At 41.7% G+C, this 17,819-nt stretch overlaps 1 protein-coding gene across 1 annotated transcript; it reads left to right on the top strand.

Moving 5' to 3' along the window:
- Positions 1-3,470: 3,470 nt before the first annotated feature.
- LOC139918310 (UDP-glucuronosyltransferase-like) lies at positions 3,471-9,330 on the top strand. The gene is made up of 9 exons (XM_071907634.2): positions 3,471-4,010; positions 4,987-5,050; positions 5,145-5,293; positions 6,182-6,309; positions 6,422-6,515; positions 6,713-6,838; positions 6,946-7,033; positions 8,686-8,905; positions 9,060-9,330. The coding sequence occupies exons 1-9, from the start codon at positions 3,471-3,473 to the stop codon at positions 9,328-9,330; spliced, it is 1,680 nt and encodes a 559-aa protein (XP_071763735.2).
- Positions 9,331-17,819: the final 8,489 nt, after the last annotated feature.

Genomic DNA, 17,819 nt, shown 5'->3' with positions numbered 1-17,819 from the left:
AAGTCTCTGTTTGATATCGTACTGGGCCAAAAGATGTTGCATATTCTTCGTAGACAGCCATTATGGAAAGACTCTACCTTAGCCATGTCCTTCTTTGTCACTCTCCAACACTCTGAGCCATATAGCAACACAGATTTCACATCGCTATTGTACAGCAGCATCTTAGTCTTTAAGCTGTATTGTTTTGACTTCCAGACTGGCTGAAGTCTACTAAATGCTCCTCTGGCCTTACCAAGCCTTGCATTAATGACGCTGCCCAGGTATGCAAAGTCATCAACTGACTCCAGTTCTGCACTATCTAAGGAGAGAGGGGTAGGGGGTGTCAAGTTGATGTGCATCACCTTGGTTTTCGTCTCACTGATATACAGGCCTGTTTGCTTAGCATAGTTGTGTAACCTGGCTGTTTTCTCTTGTAGATGGGCGTGTTTAGTCGAAAGTACAGCCAGATCATCAGCACAGTCAAGGTCTTCAAGCTGGGCAAACAGAGTCCATTGTATACCTCTAGGTTGGTCTAAGGTGGTATTTCTCATGATCCAGTCAATGGTGGTAAGAAACAGGATCGGGGAAAGAATACACCCCTGTCTTACTCCAGACTCGACAGGAAATGCCTCTGACAGTGTATTGTCAAGAATGACACTGCACTCAAAGTGTTCATAGAAAATGCCTATGTGTGAGATGATCTTAGATGGAACTCCACAGTGTCTCAGTATCCTCCATAGGCTCTCTTGGTGCACACTGTCAAATGCCTTCTTGAAGTCAATGAAGTTTATGTGCAGGGGGGTGTTCCATTCCATTGCTCAATGATGTTGCGTAGAGTGAATATCTGGTCGACACACCCTCTACCTCTACGGAAACCGGCCTGCTCCTCTCTCAATCTGTTGTCAGTCGCTTTATCAATTCGTCCCAGTAAAACCCTGCAGAAGACCTTGCTTGGGATTGAGAGTAGTGTTATCCCTCTCCAGTTGTCACAGTTTTCTAGATCTCCTTTTTTTGGCAGCTTGACAATAAGGCCTTCACACCAGTCCTTAGGGATGGTATCCACTACCCACACAGTCCTGAAGAGGTCTGTTAGCACCCTGGTAGCCGTGTTGATATCAGCTTTCAGCATCTCTGCGTAGATGTTATCTATTCCAGGGGCTTTCCTGTTTTTCAGGGATTTGATGGCACTTTGGATCTCTTTTTCAGTTGGTGGGTCAGTGTCAATGAGGAGGTCGGCATGTGCTGGTTGAGGATCTGTGGGTCTTCTGGCTCAGGCTGGTTCAGCACCTCTTGAAAATGCTGAACCCACCTTGATGCCTGTTGCCTCTCTGTTTGTAAAGCATTCCCGTTCTTATCCTTCACTGGGGCAGACTGGCTTGGGTTTGAACCACACAGCTGTTTGGAGATCTTATACACTGTGCTCATATCCCTTAGTAGGGTGGCCCTTTTGGCCTCTTTAGCTTTCTCCTCTACAAAAGCTCTTTTGTCTTGCCGAGTGCTGTGTTTGACTTCTCTGTTTTTGCTTTTGTAGGCAGATTTAGCTTGTTCCATCAACCTCTGTGACTTAGTGTTCAGTAGCTTCTCTTTAAGCTTTCTGCGTTCTTAAATTTTGGCCCAAGTGCCTGGTGTAATCCATTCTTTATGCTTCTTCTTACGAAAGCCAAGAACTGTTTTTGCACTTTCCACGTAGGCGCGTTTGATGTTGTCCCATTTCTTGCTGACTGTGGCCTGGCCTTCAAAACACTAAAGCGGTTTCTCAACTCCAGGACAGTCCTTTACATCAGGTGACTTCAATCTGGCAATATCAAGCAGGTGTCATCGCTTGTTCACTGCTCTTGCTTGTCGGAGTTTCAGTTTGATGATTGCTGTAACTAGATAGTGGTCGCTACTAGAATCTGCTCCACAGAAGACCCTCACATCATGAAGAGATCAGCGCCATTTGCTGTTGATTATGACGTGGTCGATTTGGTTGACAGTTCGGCCATCTGGGGATCTCCAAGTCAGTTTGTGGATATCTCTGTGCTGAAAGATGATACCTCCTATGACAGTATTGTTGTTCATGCAGAAATCTACCAGACGTTCGCCATTATCGTTCATCTCACCGCAGCCATGCCGTCCCATAGCTTGTTCACAATCAGTGTTGTCAGTTCCCACTTTAGCATTCAGGTCGGGCAAAATCAAGAGTAGGTCATGCTGAGGGACTTTAGATACGGCAAGTTGGAGCTGCTCGTACCATGCATTCTTGACTTCCTCCTCCGCATCGTTGATGGGAGCATAGCACTGAATGATGGTAAGTTTACAGTACTTGGAGTCAAAGCGTGCTCACATGGGTCTATCACTTATGGGCTCCCACTCTATGAGGGACTTGACTACTTCTCGTCGGACTATCAGGGCAACACCGCTGGTGTGTGAATCATCACGGCCTGAGTAAAGGATAGCTGATCCATCGCTCATCACTTTACGTCCAGACCCAGTCCATCGGCATTTACTTATACCAAGAATGTCCAGTTGATACCTTTTCATCTCATTGGTAACTTGCGCTGTTCTAGATGTTTCGTACATGGTGCGTACATTCCATGCACCCAAACATAACTTTGCTTTGGGCCTCAGAAAACTCACTCACACTCCTAGTGTCCCTGGAAGGGCTTTGGCCAGAAGTGGTCATCCTGCCTGTTTGTCGGCTAGAGTCACTCAATGAGGTCCGTGCTTGTAGTTGCCGTTGCAGTTTCTGTAACAAAGAGGTTTTTATGGGGTGGGGTAGTTAGCCCCACGCCCAACCCCCAACCTGGAGGGCCTGGGGGGCTGTCTTTCGCCTGGACTCTCTCCCCGGACCTGTTTGGCTTGGTTGAACCTGCCAGGAGCTGAAGCCCCTGCTGGTATAGCTCCTGGGTTCTCAGAGACATGCAAGCTCCTACACCACATCAAGGTAACAGCCTAGGTAGGAGCGCACCAATTGTACCGTGTGGAAAATAGCCCATTCTTTCAGTGTAATCCTGCTGTACCTGTTCTGAATTTGTTGGATGTACTCTGTGGGAGGCTAGGGGATGCTTTCTCTGTGGGGCTGTTTATTTTGGAACCAGTCTATTTGGTTTGAAAGAAAGCTAAATGTGTGTTGATTCCTGTTTGATTGCTTGTTTTGCCAGGCTAAAGATGTTTGATTAAAGAACATCAAAAGATTTTTCAGATGGTTCCTACGCCCATGTACACACGACACACATGACACACACACACACACACACACACACACACACACACACACATACAAAACTCTGCCAGAGAACTCTGAGGTATTCCAATAAGAGAAAGTGTTGAAGGGAGGAGAATAATTGACAAGGGCATTCAAAGCTGAGAGAAGAGGAATGAGAAAGACCATAGAGGAAAAACTCAGACACTTACATTTTCTTGGTCTGCATTTCCTCCTCAGTTTGCCTCAATTTTTTCTCTGCATACGATTCATTGAGATATACAGAGGAAGAGACACAGAAAGAGAAATGTGGAAAGCACTAGTGCTTGTGTGCGTGTTACTGAACATAGTTGTGGAGTTGAATGGGGCTACAGATGAGGCGAGTCGGTCTGCTGCAGAAAACACCGGACCTGAGACGAAGGTGAAGACAGCAGAGGAAAAGGCCGGTGTCACTGGCGGCCTTCCTGCAAGTGAAACGGGTTCCACTGTTTTCTTTGGTCATTTGCTGGTGGTACCTATGGATGGGAGTCACTGGGTGGGTATAAAGGCCATTGCCCAAGAAATGGGTCGTCGTGGACACCAGGTCACCGTGCTGATCCCTGAGATCAGCATACGGATGGGCCCTGGTAAACACTACAACACTTTGACCTATCCTGTCCCATATGGAAAGGCAGAGATTGATTCTTTTTTGGCCATGCACACGGAAGCAATACCCAAACCTACACAATCTTTCATGGAGAAGATAAGCAGTCAACTTTCATACGTCCAGAACTTCACAAGCTTCATCCATATCACTGTCAAAAGCCTACTGTTCAATGCCAGTCTCATCTCGCATCTATCACAGCAGGTGAGTGTGTGTGTGTGCAGAGGCATTTACATACAGAAAGAACTGTGGCTAGATTGTAGTATTGTAATTTTCTAGGACGAAGATGTGTTAGCTGCAGATAAGTAAAAAAGTCATCATTAACATTGTGAATTGTGATGAAAAACGTGAGTCAGTCAGAGAGAGAGAGAGAAATGTATATTCCGGCATGTTTTTAGTATTGTTTGTTTATATAGCCCTTTATCACATGCATGTCTCAAAGGGCTTTGTAGTGGCGACGTTAAACTTAAATCCAAAGCCACTTAGTAGGTTAGGTAGGCAGAACTTGGCTTGACTCGTATCCAAACATTTACTTATAATTCCACTTCTAATATCTTGCAACTCACGAATCCAAGGAAAGTTGGAGATCAGGATAACGTGTCTTGGTAATTTATTAGCAAACTTCTTATACATCCAAGTCATCAATTTTCATCCACACCAATTCTTCTGAGCTCCTACCAGACAATAATCCAATTGAAAATATCTGACCTGTCTGTTCTAAACTATATTTATTTACACATTCATGTTACGTACCTAGTCAACAAGTTTTTCTAAGAACCTTCTAGAAGCTTGACGTCAGAGCCAAAACGTTGCACATGCGCAGTAGTTCAAACACTACAAATAATAAAGCAAACTAGAAATCTACCATATGATGCATGTCTAAACTGTATCTATTTATTAAAATAGCAATGCTCATTACCAATAAACAACATTACACATAACATTACATAACAACATAATACAGAAACCTCAGCACTCTTAGATATAAATATAAACGTCATTACTGTATATACACATCATATACATCATATAATAGGTTTTTGCACCATGTGTAAGCAAGAGAAGCCAAGGTGAAAGTCGGTGTTGTCTTTATTATTGTCAAGACACTGTTGAAGATTTGCCCCTATCACTTGTTTTTCTTCTGTTCCTTTTCATCCTTTCTTCTCCTCTCGCTCTGCAGGGCTTTGATGCCGTCTTGACAGACCCTTTGGTGCCCACAGGCTCACTGATTGCTAAGAAGTTAGGTGAGTGCTGCCATTCTGTTTCACACCACAGTTGGTTCATCTGTGTTTATGTGTATGCTCATTTTCTCACCTGTCATGCCTAAATCACTTTCAGGTCTTCCCACCATTAATTTGCTGAGAGGGATTCCATGTTCCCTGGACATGAAGTCCGCAGCCTGCCCCTCCCCTCCCTCATACGTCCCTCACTTATTCACTGGATTCACAGATACAATGAACTTCAAGGAGAGAGTCATCAACACTTTGGTGAGCACATACACTTATACTGGACACCTTGCACCAACAAACATGCTGCCTCAAACTCAATTATGTAACTCATTTTGCCCAATCATCCATTTAACCGAACGTTAACAGAATCCCTTAATGCCTTTGTGCCTACTTCATATCAAAAAACCTCGGTCATGTAGCTCATGTGGCCGAACTACAATGGGTAGTAAGTGTAGGGCAGAGTGGGGTAAGATGGGACAGGTTTACTCAAAATGTTATCTTGGCAAGGAAAAATGAGACAGAGAAGATCCCTTGGCTCAATTTGCCCCTGGTTGGGGTAAATTGATCTTAGCAAGTGGGTAAATTGAGCTGCTTTGAGGCAAACAGAGCCACAACTGTTTGATAAAACACATATTCATGTCTGGATAAAATACAAATAAACTATTTCTATTGGTCAACACACTAGTTTACGGCTAACCTTTTGCTAATTAATTCATGTGGTTTTAGTCCTTGGTAAAACACAAACATTTATTGTATATATGTTTAAATGTAGCTAAATTGGTATTGGGACAACAGCCATTAAACAATAAATGTAAAAAAATATATATTTTTGTTGCAAAAAAAACAGTTTTGTGAGCATAAATATACTTACCATTTGTCCTATGTGGCTGGTTCCATCGCAGCCATGTTGAAATGGAAGTCTCTTCCTAAATGCCTGGTTACATGACACATAGTGTTTATCACTACTAAGTGACTCAATTTACCTACTGGTTCATCTTACCCTGCTCTCCCCTACTGTATGTCTCAAATTGATGACTTCAGCTTCAACATTAATATTCAACTGACACAATAGGAATGTAACTCATTATGATGTTTGTTAACGGTCATTTATGTTGTTTATTGTCCTGTGATGGCACTGATCTACAGGTGAGTTTAGTGGAGCCACTGCTATGCCGACTGTTGTTTGGACACTTTAACCAAATAGCCTCTCAGTTCCTGGGAGAGGATGTGCGCATAGCTGAGGTGCTGTCAGACTCTGCTATCTGGTTGCTGAGGTAACATGTACAGAGGTTATACTATTTTGATAATATACAGTACATAACAAGGATTTTAATCTTTCTCTCTCACAAACACTCAGATACATATTGCGATACTCTGTTTACACAGGAGTGACTTCACACTAGAGTTCCCACGCCCGCTCATGCCTAATGTGGTGCTGGTGGGCGGCATCAACTGCAACGTGAGAAACCCTCTGCCTGAGGTAAGGCCTGTGTGTCTGTGTGTGTGTTTTCTTAGATTACATTTAAGACAAAAAAAACTCTTGAACTCTTGGGTTATAGTTCCTCCTCACTTTTTCTGTTCATTCAATTAAGAGATATATAGCTAGCTAGAGGAAGAGATAGATAGAGAGAGCGAGACGAATGCCACCCCCTGCTTAGTGTATGTGTGTGTTTGTAGGATCTGGAGTCCTGGGTGTCAGGACAGCATGGCTTTGTGGTGTTCACCCTGGGCTCCATGGTGTCAGCTCTGCCAGAAGAAATAGCTGTTGTCTTCCTAGAAGCCTTCAGACAGATTCCACAGAAGGTAGGAGCACTTGTCTAAACACAACATGGCATAGGTCAGGGAAAATATAACAATGTGTCATACATTGATGAGCATGAAGACAAACAACAATTAGCTTCCTGTTACAGGTTATATGGAGACACACTGGGCCAGTTCCTGACAATATCCCGAAAAATGTGAAGATGATGGAATGGGTGCCACAGAACGACCTACTAGGTAAATCCACTGCAACACAAACCGATTGTACCACAGTTGACATGTGAGGTACCAGTACTCAAACTGACTCATCATGAATCATATACCCTTAAAACTGGGGTAGGCAACTTTGGAGAAACGAGCAAGGATTTGAAAGTACACAGTAAAAAAATATCCCCTCCCTCCTGTAACACCTGCCTCAAGACGAGGCTCAGGTGCGTGCATGAGAAGGATAAACTTCATAAGTTCCAAATCTTTTCAAGAGTACCTAGCTGCAGATAAAATGGCAGACCTCCAGCGGTCCTCCATCTCTCCATTGGCGGACCTCCACAGTGGAAGTGATTCTTCTTTGTGTTGTTTTTTTTTTGTATCGAATTTGGTTATGTTAATTTTTGCAATTACTAGCACACAGATTTTACAAATAGGCCTAGGGGAGAGCGGGGTAAGATGAGCCAGTGAGTAAGTTGAGCCACCCCCCGTATCCTAGCAATGGTAAGTGTCATGTGTCATGTGACCAGGCATTTAGGAAGAGACTTCCATTTCAACATGGCTGCGATGGAACCAGCCACACAGGACAAGTAGTAAGTGCATTTATGCTCATAAAACTGTTTTCTGAAGAGGGGGGGTCAGAAATATGACATAATTTAGAATAGATAAAAACCATCTTCTGCTGCCCTACAAACTAAGGTAGATAACATTATTAACTTGTTGTATTTTAGGTGCAAAGCCCTGCATGGTTACAGCGTGAGTATTCAATGAGTGAACTTTTTTTTTAAACAAATGGGGTACAGTAGCCTACATAATCAGTTGTATATATATAATCAGTTGTATCAAACATTTTTCTAACAGTCAGTTGTATCAAACAAAAAAATGTTTCCAACAAAAAAATATATAGAAAAAATGTTAAAAGGTAGAATGAAGATGATTTTTATGAAAACTGTTTTAGCAGAGGTCATTGAGAAAAGAGTGACAATTATATGAAAGTTTGTGTTTCAAAATGGTCATGATTAGGCTATATATTTTGGTCCGCGGCTCACTGGTGAGATTACATTGGCCTACAGAGAATATTTGCCATCAAAAAAATATTTTTTTTGTCTCACAGAATAGCTATTACAGATGCAAAGCCATAGCTACCTAACAGCGGTTGACTGACTGACCTGAATGTGGCTCCTTCCTGATGAACAGTCTTGTGCAGTGGGGAAAATAACTAGCTTCCTTACACAACAAGTATATTCCAGTCCCAGTATTCCGTTTGGGTTATGGTTATTTCATGTCATCTCTTCCGTGGATATATTAGTTTTCTCTCTGCAGTTTGCACGGTGGTCAGGACTAGACTGAGCTATGTGCGCGTGTGATTGACAGGCAGGTAGGGTAGTGGCTGATTACAGGGCCTGGGACAGTCACGGAGACCAGATTTTTTCTCAGAGCATTTGATGTGTTGATGGTTGTCGGGATGTTTTTGAATTTCACCAAATATTACCAAAATTGTTACATTTTTTTATTGCTAAAAAACATTGCCTACCCCAGCTTTAACATTGGTCATCTTCCATTAATAGCCTGTTAATGGACAGCATGTCTAGCTCACTTTGTGTGTGTGTGTGTGTGTGTGTGTGCGCGCGTGTGTGTGTGTGTGTGTGTGTGTGTGTGTGTGTGTGTGTGTGTGTGTGTGGCAGCACATCAGGGAGTTCGGGCTTTCATCACTCATGCTGGCTCACATGGCCTCTTTGAGGGTTTGTGTCATGCTGTTCCCATGGTGATGTTGCCAATTAGTGCGGACCAACACAACAACGCTCAGCGGATTGCAAGCAGGGGAGCGGGTGTAGTCCTGGACATTTCCACCATCACTGCAGAAACCCTCCTTCAGGGACTGAATGAGGTCATCAGTAACATCAGGTGAGGAGTCAGAAGGTCATTGATCTTCTTTGGCCTTGACTGTTAAGGTTATGGTTTAAATCAGCTTAAAAATGGTTTTCATGTCAACTACTCAAAGACAAACTACTTCAGTGTCGTATCCATCAACACTTCCCCTCTATCTGTGTGTGTGTAGGTATAAAGAGAGTGTGCAGAAGCTTTCAGCCCTCCATAAAGATCGGCCCTTCGACCCCCTCGACCTCTCTGTGTACTGGACAGAATTTGTGATGCGGCACAAAGGGGCAAGACATCTCAGACCTGCTGCTCATGACCTCAACTGGCTCCAGTACCACAGCCTGGATGTAGTAGCACTACTGGCTACTGTGGTGCTGGTCGCTATCATAGTAACAGTGAAATGCATTAAATTGTGCCTTTGGAAGCTGAGTAAGAAGAGGAAGCAGGACTGATCTGAAGAAAAGAAGAACTACTGATAACAAAAAAATGCATCTGTAAAAATCAGCCATGTAGCCCATATATGCCTAAACAGTCCAATATGGGACTGTTTAGGTATGTATGGGCTACATAATATTGTTGGCTCATGTGGTTGAATGTCAACATTGAATGGCAACAGAGGTCATAGGCAGCAAACTTTTCAGCGTATTGTTATAAGATCCTAATATTCTAAACTTATGAAGAATGAATGAGTGAGTGACGCAAAGCCCAAACCCTCAAAGCCCGAAGCCCCGGAAGCCCAAACAACAGCACTGTTTTTTCCCCTCAGACTTTCCTGACCACATCCAACTGAAAATTGCTTTGATTCAAGAAATACTATAGTCTAGTTAGCTAGTCTACTTAGCTAAATTAACCCAACCCAATTTGAGACAGCCTCATACTCTGTGTAACCTGCAGACTGGAGATATGAAACCCACTTTTGGGTTCCACAGACCCGTCAGTGAATATTTGTGTGTGTTCACACCACACTCCCTGCAACTGCTGCTCCACTTACACAGAAAAATAAAGGTGCTGAAAATGGTTCTTCGGAGTGATGCCACAGAAGAACCATTTCTGGTTCCACAAAGAACCTTTCTTTAAAGAACCATTTCTGCTCTCCTTTGCTTAGACACCTGCATTGTGTTTTTGTTTATCTGCCCTTATATAGCCTCATTTGTAATTGCACAATATATACTATGGAGGGGTTTGGTTCCACATTTGTGCCCACCCACCATCCAATAACTAAGAATTAAGAACCTTTTATTATCCCAAAGAATATATAGGCTATATTGTTCTTTGGGATATTAGGTTCTTGAAAGGTTCTTTGTGGAACCAGAAATGGTTCTTCTATGGCATCACTGCAAAGAATCATTTTCAGTTCCAGTTCGCACCTTTATTTTTCTGTGTGATAGCTCATGTGGCCCAACTAATGTTATGCCGGATTCTGCATGCCTGCTGGGAAAGGCATGCACCTCGTGGGAGCGTGCACGCCACTGTCCCAGTCATACATTTTAGTATTGAGCCAACACACATTTGAATGATTTGTGAGGAGAATTGCTCTTTTAGAATGTTAATTACCTTCACTGCTCGTCTATCGCGTCAATGGATAGCGTGTGATTTAGTAGCACCGCGGACTCCAGTCAGTCAATATTTAACAGTGCCATCTCGAGTCCTTGGGGCTAGTGATTTAGACTGTAGGCTATACTGTATGCTCTCATACAAGCCTACACACTGCTACTGTAGGCCAGGAAACACACTGAACTCTAATCGGCTAGATATGTCCAATGACTAGGCCTAATTCATAGAACATTTCGTCTTTATCATCATTATTATGATTATGATTATTATGATGAGTATTATAACCATTATTATTATTATTATTATTATACAGTATGTTGTACCGGTGCAGATCAAAAGCAAAGGAAATATATCCATAATAGCCTACATTGTGAAGGGAAATATAAAAAGTAATTTACACAAATTATGAAAATGAATATTTATTAGACGCTATCAAGTGCACACTTATAAAAGGTATGTTTTTAAAAGAGACTTCAGTGAATGGAAGGCTTCTGCTAGTTTAATGTCTAAAGGTAGACTGTTGCAAAATGTTGGGGCCCTGATAGTGAAAGCTCTTTTACCTTTGGGACAGAAAGGGCAAAGGCCTCTGGTAGACAAGACACTGGGGGAAGAGAGACCCAAGACCTCGTGCCCCCAGGCCAAGGCCAGGCTCCACATGCATGAAATTCACTCTGAGCCAAAAGTAGCCCAAAATGTTTGCAATGTATTGTAGCTGAGGGTGTGCTGTATGCTACTGTGACATAAGGTGCCAAAACTTCAAACGATAACAGTCAGGTGTTCACCCTCTGGACACCCCTGGACTATTTGCTCATTAATATGCTTGTTTGTGTTCCTGCTGTGTTGATCCGGTTAGATGTGTTCACTCTATGGAATTGCAAAGGACAGTCTGTTCTACAAGGAGTAAGGTAGGCCAACAGTAAAAATCTGTTTTCAGATGGTAGTTAAGGTTTGGTTCATTTGTAGATGGCATTTCTCCGGTTCTTTGGCCACAAACAGTAGCAAAAACCACTTTTCTACATGTTTTGATAGATTTAAATGTAGGCTAAAGGTATGCATTTTGCAGCAAAAGCAACTTTGATTTGAACTGTGGAATCTGTGTAAGGGGATTTTTCATTAGTTTCACCCTCTGTGATTGTTCCTTTCTTTCTTGGTTTGTAAGGGAATCCAATGCAAAAATGTCATCGACTGAACCCAAGTGGGTTTTGGTTTGTACATTGTAATCCTGGTTGATCTGTCATTACTGGTGTAGTATTAGAGCTAAGGCACAGAATTCACATGGGAACACCTATATGAGAGACATTTGAGTATTTTTTAGAAATGTACAAACATAGTGACCTCACACTTCACATACTACAAAACTTACTGTAACATAACCATCAGATAATATATGTTGTCTTGCCCGGGATGCTTCACTTCCCTGTGTAGTTTGGTGAAAATCAAGGGATCTCAGTTTGCATAAGGATTCAATTCCAATGTAAGCTAATGTACTTTTCCCCTCAATCTTCCTTTCTACTGTTTTTTCTTAATCCCCTGGTTGGAGAGTGAATTAAACCCAAGTCATAAAATGATTGCTCTTATGCCTTATCATTTAGGGTAGACAGACAACATTTTCATGTCCAGAGGTAGTGGCAGTCCGCCTGTCTTTGGGTCTACATCCCTGCTGGTCTTGGCTTCAGTCCCAAGACCAGCACCTTCTCTGATGTTTTCCTCTACTCTGCACTCCTCTCAGCTTTGCTATTGTCTCAATACTTTAAATAACTAAGGGGAGTGGACTGGCCACTCTAAAAGCAAAACACTGTCATTTACCAAATATAAAGAGAAACCAGCAAGAGTAGAGCCAAGGTGTGTATCATGATCTTCCCCAGTCTTTCCCCAGTCACAGAGAGGAATTAAGAAAAGCAAAACACAAAGATGGAAACACAAGTGGGATTTGTGAAGTTTGAGAAAGGTCAGTGAATGCTGCCCAATAAAGTAACAATGTCTTAAAATATGTTCATCCATCTTATATTTAGAACAATCTAGAGATCTAGAATTTTGTTTTTGAACTGCAATGCAAAACCTAAATATACTTTTGGAACTCTTTCCCTTTAAATAGCGTGTACAGAAAATACTTGATGAGGTTATATTCTTTTTGGCCACTGAATATGACAAGCGTCCACGAAACATGTTTGTACAGCAAGCCTGCCTGCAGTAAACATGTCTTTGTGCACAGATGACACCTGGTGGGTGAAATATGATACTACAACAGGGGGCAGCGCTGTACGGGAGGCAGGATATTGTATGACGTATGTATTTATACTGAGGGGACACTCATACACAGGCTCCATATTACAGGGAGACAGTCCTGCGCGTAACACCGGCATAACACCTGTTGTCGGACCTTTTCACCAGGTGTGATGTTTCAGCACAAGCCAAGGTATGGCAGGTGTGACATCACAAAATGCCTAAACTACCCAGAGGGTATCTGAGAAGCATAAACTTAATTTCCAGCTCGCCATTTGCTATTAGTACCACTGTTAGCAGATATAATGCTATCCATATACCCCAAAACAACAAGGTGCACCTATGTAATAAAATGCATTGATTACTTCGACATGACATCACACTTCTCTCTCTCTCTCTCTCTCTCTCTCTCTCTCTCTCTCTCTCTCTCTCTCTCTCTCTCTCTCTCTCTCTCTCTCTCTCTCTCTCTCCATTAGGTACATTATTTGAACATAATTCAGCATCTTGGTCATGGCCGAATTATACCAATTCTAGAAAACAGCAAAAAAATAAAAATAAAAAAGGCGGATATATGAGCACATTGCCATTTTAAAGCAATCAAGCTACACTGAACAAAATTTTGCAAAATTACCTCCGTGCCTCTTTAATCAGTTTTAACACACAGGTGCGATTACAAACCAGCCTCGCCAATCCGTTGCAATGAATTTATAATTGACAAAGTATCTAGTAGTCTATGTTGAGACTGAGTGCAATAATCGTGAAGTCCATTGTACGCACAGTAGACAATGATCTTAGGCTGCCACGCCATAAGCAACATGCATAAGCACACACTGCTCACTTTAAACGGCTAAGAAAAACGTTATTTACTATTACCATAGTAAGCTACAATGAATCATACAATGTTCAGTGATCTTGATGCCCTGCCTTATGGTGCAGTGGCTTGGTTTAGTCCATTAGAGGGGAACGCCTCGGCCTTAGCTGGACAGAGTCTGTCACCAGTTCATCTAAGTGTTTTGAGCAGCTGAGGCTCCACAACCATGAGCATTAGGTGGGTCAGTCTGTCATCACTCATTGTTATTTTGCGTTTTCGGAACTCGCACCTATTCTCTCCACAGATTACAGTACAGTGTAAGTAACGATGTAATGGTCGAAGCCTGAAAAAAATGTATCATCTGGGCAGAAAGTGGAGAAGTAGGCTACATTATTGCAGGGAAATTGTCATTAATTGCAGTGAAGGGAATGAAAGTAATTTCTTTTGGGGTGATCCATTTTTGATTTAGAGAAAAGACAAAATACAAAGTGCTAAATTCTAGGCTACTGTGTACTGGTTGTTGTCATAGTGACAGTGAAATGCATTAAACTGTGCCTTTGGAAGCTGGGTAAGAAGAGGAAGCAGGACCAATCTAAAGAAGAACCACTGATTAAAAAAAAAAATGCATCTGTAAAAATACTAACATAACACTGTTGTGAAGGAAAATAAAAAATAGAGCTTATCATTAAAACAAAAATGCAAAGTGAATAATGTACGTCTTAGAGGCACACAGGCACAACAGCTTGGTAATAGGGCTGATCTGAAGACAAGAAGAACCACTGATTACAAAAAAATGCATCTGTAAAAACCAGCCATGTAGCCCGTATATGAACCTAAACAGTCCAATGTGGGACTGTTTAGGTATATATGGGCTACATAATATTGTTGGTTGTTGATTTCAGAAAAACACCATGTGGTTCAATGTCAACATTGTCAACACTGAATGGCAACAGAGGTCATAGGCAGCAAACTCTTCAGCTTATTCTTATAAGCCTATAATATTCTACACTTATGAAGAATGAATGAGTGAGTGACGCAAAGCCCGAACCCCCCGAAGCCCGAAGCCCCGGAAGCCCAAAGATTAGCATTATTTTTTCCCCTCAGACTTTCCTGACCACATCCAACTTGAAAATTGCTTTGATTCAAGAAATACTATAGGCAAAAGCCAGTTTAGCTTCGGTAAGCACCCTGGCTAAACTAGCCTCATAGTCAAGATCAAGGCTATCCTAAACAAGTACGGAACTGCAAGTGTTTGTTAATGTTAGTAGAATTGTTAATATTGGCAAACCACTAAGCTGCAGTGATTTTAAAAATTACTGGTTCCTCTGCATCACTGCAGGTTCTCTAATAAGGTCTGATCTACCTCAGGTTCAGGGAGCAACAATGGAGGAATGCTAGACCAGCAGACTGACGGGACTATCTTCTTCATTCCGTTGTAAACTTTGAACCTGTGTTGTCATTTGATTAGTAAACCTCCTCATTCTTCCATGTCTCCCCTCTGCACTCGAGTCTTATGATTGCTCTAGCAGATGCTTTGCAGGGTGGACCGTACCGTGTGTTCTTAACTTTGCAAAAGCAAGACACCCATAATCTAGGGTTGATTGTACCATTGACCTGTTGATCATTAACTGAGTTTCTTTTCCAGCTCATCACGAACCGAACCTCCTGATAGAGATCTCGTAACATTAATCACCTTCTCACACTTTTCCACCACTTTATCTATGTGTTTCCTCCAGGTTATCCTTTCGTCAAAATGTACCCCCTTTGAGCATATCATATGCTATGTCTTCTCAATATCTAGAAAAACTGCAGTAACAGCTTACTTATTATTGCGTTCCTAATTTCCTGGTCCAATGCTAAAACTGAGTCAATGGTGCTCCTTCCCATTCTGAACCCATTCTAAATTGGAGTAAAAAGCCCCATTGACTCCCATAGATGTACTAATTGATCCATCACCACGTCACACCAGTCATGTTCCATGACTATACACACCACTGATGTCAGTCATAGATGTCAGTGGAATTGGTCTATATGACCCAGTCTATGCTGCCTCCTTGCCAGGCTTAAAGACTGGCACTACTATAGCATGCTTCCAAGCAGTGGGGAGCAGAGGTTTGATTCTCTGCCCAAACCCGAGACCGACCCGGCCCAGCCCGTGGGTCGGGACTGGGTCGGGTCTGAATTTCCCCTCCACTCCTCGGGCCCGGGCCCGGGCCGGGCCGGTCTCGTGGTCAGATATAACGTCTTTTTTTTTCTTTTCTTTTTTTAATAATTGGGGTGGGGAGTAAGCTATTTGGTGTGATAATCAGAATGTTATATGTAGGCCCCGGATATATATGTGTGTATATACATATATATACAGGCATGTGCAAAGGCTGCTCGGGTTTGTTGAACCGCAACTGAAACAAGTTTCGCTTCCGTGTTGCGCTATTCATTAAGATCCCGCGTGTACTTCTGAACAGATTTCTGTCATTAAAATTTCTCTGTAATCCGCAAAGTCTGATTGTTAATTCCTTGTGTCAATTATGTTTTTATCACCAGTCAATCAAAGGTTACGATTTGAAATGTAAGTGTCGGGTTTTCGCTGCCTATGGCACCACTCGCTTTGCGAGTCCTTTGCAAGAGGAAGTAGGTTATTCAGTAAGATCCCCCACGTAATTCTGAACAGATTTTTGTCATTCATGTTAACGAGGCAAGCAGGGTAAACCAGGTGAATATTACTATTCTCTAAATAATACAATGCTTATTATCAACAAACATCATAATGGAGTCTGTAATAATCCAGCTAGACTTTCTTTCTTTGTGTGGTTTGGTTAACCTCTTGCACCCCGACTTTCCCCTTAAATTTCCCCTTAAGTAGCTTCAAAGTTATAAAAAACATGTTTTCTATACTGTATGGCAATGTCACATCCATATTCTGCATCTGCTCGTTACATGCTTTCTTGAAGCTCTAGCTGCTTATATGGAGTGAAATATTCAAATACAAGATGTCATGTTCTTATGGCTGCACCATTACATCAAATGGGAAAAATCTAGATGTTTGTGCATCATTTTATACACGTTTCCCTGTAATTCAGCATGACATATTTATCTTTGGAAACCTTGCGATCTTGTCTAGAATTTAAAATAAAGTTCTGTGGGTTTGAACAAAGCTTGGGTGTGCAACATGCATTTGTAATGATGGACCCGCCGGTGGAGTCGTGTTTTTTTTTCCATTCATTCAAACTTTTATTTAAACTCGAAGAACCTTTGAGGTTGCCCTCATTTACAATGATGTCGAGTTACAGACAAGTTAAAAGTTAAAAATAAATAGGACAAGACATAGATGAGAATAAAGAAAATCAATTAAAACAGTTACACATTGAGGCAGGGAGGTTTGTGATCATGGTTTTAAATTGTCCATAGGTTAGTAGAGTATTGATTTTTAGCGTGTGTTGAAGATCATTCCAAGAATTAGGGGCACTAAAATAAAAGGCTGACTTTCCAAATTTGGACCGTGCTCGGGAGACCTTAAGCATAAGCAAGTCAAATTTGATAGGGTCCAAAGTTCCAATCCAGCATCATTGAAATGTAAGGTGGTAGCTTTCCAACAAGGGCTTTATATATAAACAAATACCAATGTTTATTACGCCTCTCTGCCAGAGAAGACCAACCCACTTTATCATACAGGATACAATGGTGAGTACCATAGCTATCACCAGTAATAAATCTGAGGGCAGAATGATAGACCGTGTCTAGGGGTTTAAGAGGGGAAGGAGCAACATTTCTATAAATTACATCCCCATAATCCAACACTGATAGGAAAACTGCCTCAACAATCCTCTTTCTACTAATCATAGGGAAACTGGTTCTGTTTCTATAAAAGAAGCCAATTTTTTGATGCAGTTTGCTGACAAGATTGTCTATATGATATTTAAAAGTAAATTTCTCATCAAGCCAGATGCCAAGATATTTATATTCAGTAACTCTCTCAATGTTAGATCCATTCGCAGCGGATATATGCATACTATTGTAATCAATATTACTGGCTCTAGTAAACAGCATGAATTTTGTTTTATTTGCATTAAGTACCAGTTTAAGATTAATAAGAGCATCTTGTAGAGCATTAAAGGAAAGTTGCAGGTTCTCAATGGCTAGTTGTACAGAATCAGCAATATACAATGGTGTCATCAGCATAAAGATGGACTTGACAGCCACTCAATGAAGAGACATTATCATTAATATAAATGGTGAAGAGGACAGGACCCAAAATTGAACCTTGTGGAACACCTTTTGTTACCGGCAAGAACTCAGACTGGACACTTCCCGACTTTACACACTGAAGTCTCTCAAACAAATAGCTCCGAAACCAAT

Source organism: Centroberyx gerrardi, chromosome 13 (assembly GCF_048128805.1).
Source record: "Centroberyx gerrardi isolate f3 chromosome 13, fCenGer3.hap1.cur.20231027, whole genome shotgun sequence".
In the NCBI taxonomy this organism is placed as follows: Eukaryota; Metazoa; Chordata; class Actinopteri; order Beryciformes; family Berycidae; genus Centroberyx; species Centroberyx gerrardi.
This window is presented reverse-complemented; position numbering and strand designations above follow the sequence as displayed.

Bases quoted from the DNA above. Each gene is read 5' to 3' on its own strand.
- LOC139918310 (XM_071907634.2), top strand. From the start codon at position 3,471: ATGTGGAAAGCACTAGTGCTTGTGTGCGTGTTACTGAACATAGTTGTG. The intron at 5,051-5,144 runs GTGAGTGCTGCC...AATCACTTTCAG, and splicing joins ACTGATTGCTAAGAAGTTAG to GTCTTCCCACCATTAATTTG. The intron at 8,906-9,059 runs GTGAGGAGTCAG...GTGTGTGTGTAG, and splicing joins GAGGTCATCAGTAACATCAG to GTATAAAGAGAGTGTGCAGA.